The 5671-nt window shown below is 40.5% G+C and overlaps 1 protein-coding gene across 1 annotated transcript; it reads right to left on the reverse strand.

Annotated features, from left to right (window-relative positions):
- Window positions 1-1274: 1274 nt before the first annotated feature.
- Window positions 1275-4465, reverse strand: LOC131004582 (uncharacterized). The gene is made up of 3 exons (XM_057931286.1): window positions 4355-4465; window positions 1689-2141; window positions 1275-1541 (listed from the first exon to the last, which is right to left on the reverse strand). Exons 1-3 carry the CDS (start codon window positions 4463-4465, stop codon window positions 1275-1277), a joined length of 831 nt encoding a protein of 276 aa, XP_057787269.1.
- Between the last annotated feature and the right edge of the window lie 1206 nt (window positions 4466-5671).

Genomic DNA, 5671 nt, shown 5'->3' on the forward strand with positions numbered 1-5671 from the left:
CGATTTGAAGGAAGAGAGGCCACGATTTGCAGAGCGGCGATGAAAGGCGAGAGAGAGATGGACCGGCGGCGGTTGTAGGTGAGTGTGTGTGTTGTTGTTGACAGTTGAGAACAGGCGGAGATGGGCGGTGGTGGTGGTCTGGTGGCTAGAAGTCCAGAGCTCGGCGATGGTGGTGGCTGGAAGTCCAGAACTCGGCGGTGGTGGTGGTGTGCAAGAGAGAGAGATTTCTGCAATTTTTTTTCTTTTTTTTTTAATGTTGTTGGAAATCAAAACGACGTCGTTTTGATTTTGAAAAAACGACGTCGTTTCCTTACGCCGCCGACTATGCCACGCTGTAATTACGGTAGTCCACGTCAGTTTCAAATTGGGGGAATTTTTTAATTTTGGGAACATTAAGAACGAATTCTCAATTTGTGTATTTATACGCCGATTTTGAAGTTGGTGAGAATATTGCGAAATTTCAAAAAGCTTTTGAATTTAGCGGCAATTAACCCTAAATATTAATACTACTAATTTTTATTTTTCTTTGGGATGCAGTTGCACCCCCAAGTTCTAAGCTTGATCCGCTAGTGTATGTGGGGTAGTGTCCAAAAATAGGGTATTCATAATTTTGGGGGACATACCAAAAAATAAATGTATACATAACTTTTGGAGACAGAGGAGTATAATATATTTTATTCACAACAATATAATATATTTACTATTTTCTTGTAAATAAATGATGTTAATTAGAAACTTAATCCAAACATTACTAATTATAGTATAAAATATACGATATTCAATTAATAATCTTATGTTTTTAAGATAAATCATTTAACGACCTTGCTCACGAGCTAACGAGTCGAGTATCGTCATGCTCAAGTTTGGCTTGTTTAGTTAAATGAGCTGCTCATTAAATTACCGATCGAGCTTTTATCGAATCGAACGTCGAATAGCTCACGAGTAGCTTGACTTGTTTACAACCCTACCTGACGGATAAGTCTATCACAAGTAGGAAGGTGGTTATGAAGCAGCCGCCAAACAACCAGAGAACAATGAACAGGAATAAATGGTTCCCAAATCCACTTTACCCAAGAGACTTGAGGAAAACGGTGACAATGATTTGCGAAAGCCGCAACCGCAGTAACATGACTGTGAAGAGAAGGCTTCCAAAATCGAACATCAGACTCAACACCAATAGGAATGAGCAAAATATTGCAGATGATCATAGGGAAAGAATTAATAATGTCCTGGGTGAAATGCCGAACACCATCATAAAAATAATCAGCCACGATCTACCCAAGAGAATCTATCATAAAATAAGGAATGCCACACTTGTTAGAAAGCTTATAACCTAACCAATCATCAACCCAAAAAAGAGTGGAAGAGCCATCCTCGATGTAGCTATAGGAATTGAGAACAAGGTCCCCAATCTCCTGCCGATCCCCATACCAAACAGATGGAGGCAAAGCTTGTTGTTTAACCTGGCAGCTAGCAGTGAAGTAACGACCATGAAGCAGCGAGTAACCAAAGGTCCTAGCCCCAATCATCCTCCAGGTCATCTTCATGAGGAAACATTTATTCATAAGCGAGAAAGAATGAATGCCAAGCCCGCCTTCTTCTTTCAACGCGAAAGCACGGTTCCAACTAACAAGGTAAACAAATTTCTAATGGATGTCCCCCGCCCAAATAAAATTACGACACCTGACATCAAGCTCTTTCAGGTGAGATCTAGGCCACTGATAAACCATCATAGAGTGCGTGATAGAACTCTGGATAACAGACTTCACAAGACAAATCCGGCCCGCCATAGAAAGTTGCATCCCTTTCCACCGAGCAAACTTATTCAAAATCTTATCATGAATGGAGCGAAGATGAGAAGCTTGGACTTTTCCACAAAAAATGGGAATGCCCAAGTAAGTAAAGGGCAAGCTCCCAGTAGCAAAATGAAGAACCTGAGATATCGATCTCCTCAGATGGACATAAACTTTCTCCGAGAAAATAAGCTGAGATTTTCCCGAGCTAACCAGTTGTCTTGAAATAGAGCCATAATAATCCAGAATATTAAGAATGGTCAGAGCGTTGGCTTTAGTGGCAAGATAGAAAACTAAGATTTCATTAGCATACAATAAGTGCGTGGGGAAAGGGACTCCCCGACTGTACTGCATAGGAACCAGATGGCCAGAAGTAACAAGGATTCAAGAAAGGATCAGTTGACAGAACTCTGTTCACTCTAAAAGAAGGAGAGGATCTCCTACTTGTTCAAATTTATATCGATGACATAATCTTCGAATCCAAATCCGAACGCATGTGCAAGAAGTTTGCTGACATTATGACGAATAAATTTCAGATGTCAATGATGGGAGAAATGAATTTCTTTCTGGGATTACAAGTCAAGCAGACCAATGAAGGAATACTGATCAATCAGTCAAAGTACGCCAAAGAACTGATCACCAAGTTCGGCATTCAACACATGAAATCAGTCAAGATTCCAATGAACACCAACTGGAAGGTGGATCCAGGTTTGGAAGGAAAATCTGTATCTTCAATCAAATACAGAGAAATCATTGGATCATTACTCTATTTGACTGCTAGCAGACCAGATATCGCGTATGCAGACGGAGTTTGTGCAAGAAATCAGTCAGATCCAAAAGAAGCTCATTTGGATGCAGCAAAGAGGATTCTAAGATATCTCAAAGGCACGCCCAACTTGGGATTATGGTATCCAGCTGACGACGACTTCAAACTTACCGGATACTCAGACTCAGATTTTGCAGGATGCAAAATTGATCGCAAATCAACTTCAGGAACTTGTCAGTTCCTAGGCAACAAGCTTATCTCTTGGTTTTCAAAGAAGTAGACTTCAGTTGCCACATCTACAACTGAAGCTGAATACGTTGTTGCGGGAAGTTGCTGTTCACAACTCATATGGCTAGTTCAACAACTGAATGACTATGGGATCGAAGAAAAGGAAGTCCCAATCTATTGCGACAGCTCCAGTGCTATTGCCATCTCGCAGAATCCAGTTCATCACACCAGAGTCAAGCATATCGCAGTCCGTCATTACTTCATTCGTGATCATGTGGAAAAGAATAATGTCTCAGTTGAATGGATTCCGACCGCAGTTCAGAGAGCAGACTTACTGACCAAAGCTCTTCCTGAAGATAGGTGCAACGATCTTTGTGGAAGGATCGGCCTCATCAACCTTGAAGAATGATGCTGATCTTGAAGATCTCAACTGCAGTCACGATGACTGTTGCTCAGTCAACTGGTGCTCCTCAACTGTTGATGTGGCAACCTAAGAAGATGAATCTTCATCTGATGGGGAACTTATTCTTATAAGTCAACCAGAAAAGTGGTATCGACTGACTACAATGATCAGTCGATCAGTAAGTATCTTCGACTTACTTTGTGTATATCAGTTAATTCAGTTATGAGTTCTTAATTGTCTTCAAAAATCTTTCTCTAACTGATCAGTCTCTTTCAAAGACTTTAACTGATTGTTGGAAACAAAAATTGAAATATCCGTGAAGGATAAGTACTTTTAATTGGGTTTAAAAATGTTTTTAACTTATCCTGATCCTTTACTTAACTTATTTCCAACTACTGTGAAATTCTCACTGATTTGACAGATTGCAATGATTTTTATTATTTTTTCTACCTTTTTAAAGCTTCCGTCCTCTGCAGTGACGGCATATGTGAAAAATTTTCTTCAAAATGATTTTAGGCACAACTCTCGAAAAAACTTTCATCTTCATTTGTATTTTTAAATACTTCACACTTGCAACTTTTCTTCATCACAAATAACAACTTTCCACATAAACTTCTATGAAAATATTTCTCCAAAGTTGCAGAAAACTTTCGTTCATACAAAGGAGAGATCAATGACAACACAGTCCTGGAGTGGGAGAATGACGCTCACACTCTTGGTTTTCAAAGGACCCTTCCACTGGATCTCAAGGTTTCTTCGACGTCAAGCTTGTTTCTACTCTCACTTATATCCAGCGACAAGAGTGTCTTCTATCCTAATGCTAGGCGCCAAGAAGCTTCTAAGCTTCAGGAGGTCATCAAGCTCATCTCACATATCTTGCTCACTTCCATGGCATGCAACAACAACGAGCTCTCTCTCGTTGTCTGCCGGCATCCCCAGCCGCACATGGTATTTTCAACTAAGACTTCGTGCCGGCAAATTGACAGTGTTAGTCCTCACGACTGTCACTGATTCGATTTTTCCTTCTCACATCCCTCTCCCGTACTCTCCCTCTTTCTCCAACCTATTCATCTCTCTCTCCATCTTAAGCCCCTCTTCCTCCCTTTAAGGTCCGTGTGCATAGCCATTTTACATGAATATCTCCAAAGAGCTGTGCATACCCACCTTTTCCCCACCCTCCTTCTCCTCACAAACACTCATCTTCCCCGCATCCACGCTCCTCTTCTCCGTCTCCCTCATCATCTCCCTTCCCACTGACGTCTTCCTTTTCTGCATCTCTGTACTCACACTCCTCTCGAATCTTCTCACGAGCTTCTGAGACTCGGAGTTGGGTACCTTCTGATCATAGCTTCCATCATCAGCCCTCTTTTTTTGATGTTGCCAAAAAGGGAGAAAGTAGAAGTCAGAGAAAAACCTTCTCAAAGTTGGTTCTCTGCATCTTCTCGAAAGACTGAAGTTGGTAAAGCAAAAGGATCACCAGAAGTTCAAGGATGAAGAACCAGTAAAACCTCGAGTCAATGGAAAACAAGAGTACAATGAACAAGCTTAGGAACATGAAGATGAAGATGAAGATCAAAGACGAAGTTCAAAAGCGCAAACAAGCAAACAGCTGGAGTCCATGGGTGGTGTCCATGTGTTTTTGTTTTTACCTCTTTGTATGTTTTGCTCGGTACCTTGTACTTTAACTGATTTCTCATCAGTTCTCTTGAAATAAAAAGAACTTCTTTGATCTCAACCTGAAGACAATATCTTTTTGTCCAGGCTCTGATTATTTACTTCAGTTTTGTCTTCGTTTTGTTCGTTTGAACTGCTTTATTTTTCCTTCAAGAACGCAAGTTAATAGGTATCTTGTTAAGGGGGAATAATATTCACCCTATTTAGTAACTTGTTGTTCTTGTTCAGTCCCTTCCTGTCTTAGAACTGTTGTGTGGTTTTGGCATCATCAAAAAGAGGAAAATTGTTTGGAACTTAATGAAATATCATAATCCTAGTTTTGATGATACCAAAATCAATTGGTTTCACTTGTAATAGGCTAGAACTGTTCGAACTCAAGTGCTAGAGTTCCTTTTCTAGTTTAGTTGTTGTTCTAAAGACTGAAGACTGAAGTCGCCGACTGATGTAACGATTAAGGCAAAGTCAAATATTGATATTTGACTAACCAGTCCAAGAATCAGTTACGACTGATTATTTAATGCGAGCCACGTGGATTCAGCAGACTGATACTAAAGTCAAGTAACAATTAAACATTCTTCCTCGGACTGAACCTCTAAAGTTTAAAGGAAGCCCCGCACTCCAGAAGTATAGCCGCATTAAATGTAGAGATCTCAGGATCGTCCTTTCTCTGCAGAGGCCACTCCTTTTGGTGACTACCTTTTTCAGAGATGTCTTATCTCTTGCTCTTCAAAGTAGCCGTTCTCACCAAACAAAGGAACCTCGAAGATTGAAGCCTCAGCCCAAGTTCAAATTACTTTCTAACGGAAG

This window comes from Salvia miltiorrhiza, unplaced genomic scaffold (genome assembly GCF_028751815.1).
Source record: "Salvia miltiorrhiza cultivar Shanhuang (shh) unplaced genomic scaffold, IMPLAD_Smil_shh original_scaffold_438, whole genome shotgun sequence".
Classification (NCBI taxonomy): domain Eukaryota; kingdom Viridiplantae; phylum Streptophyta; class Magnoliopsida; order Lamiales; family Lamiaceae; genus Salvia; species Salvia miltiorrhiza.

Excerpts from the sequence above, each read along its gene's own strand:
- LOC131004582 (XM_057931286.1), bottom strand. The coding sequence starts at position 4,465 with ATGCAGAAAAGGAAGACGTCAGTGGGAAGGGAGATGATGAGGGAGACG. Across the intron at positions 2,142-4,354 it reads AGAAGGAGGGTGGGGAAAAG|TACAGTCGGGGAGTCCCTTT; the intron begins GTGGGTATGCAC and ends GTTCCTATGCAG. Across the intron at positions 1,542-1,688 it reads CTCACCTGAAAGAGCTTGAT|ATGACCTGGAGGATGATTGG; the intron begins GTCAGGTGTCGT and ends TTCCTCATGAAG.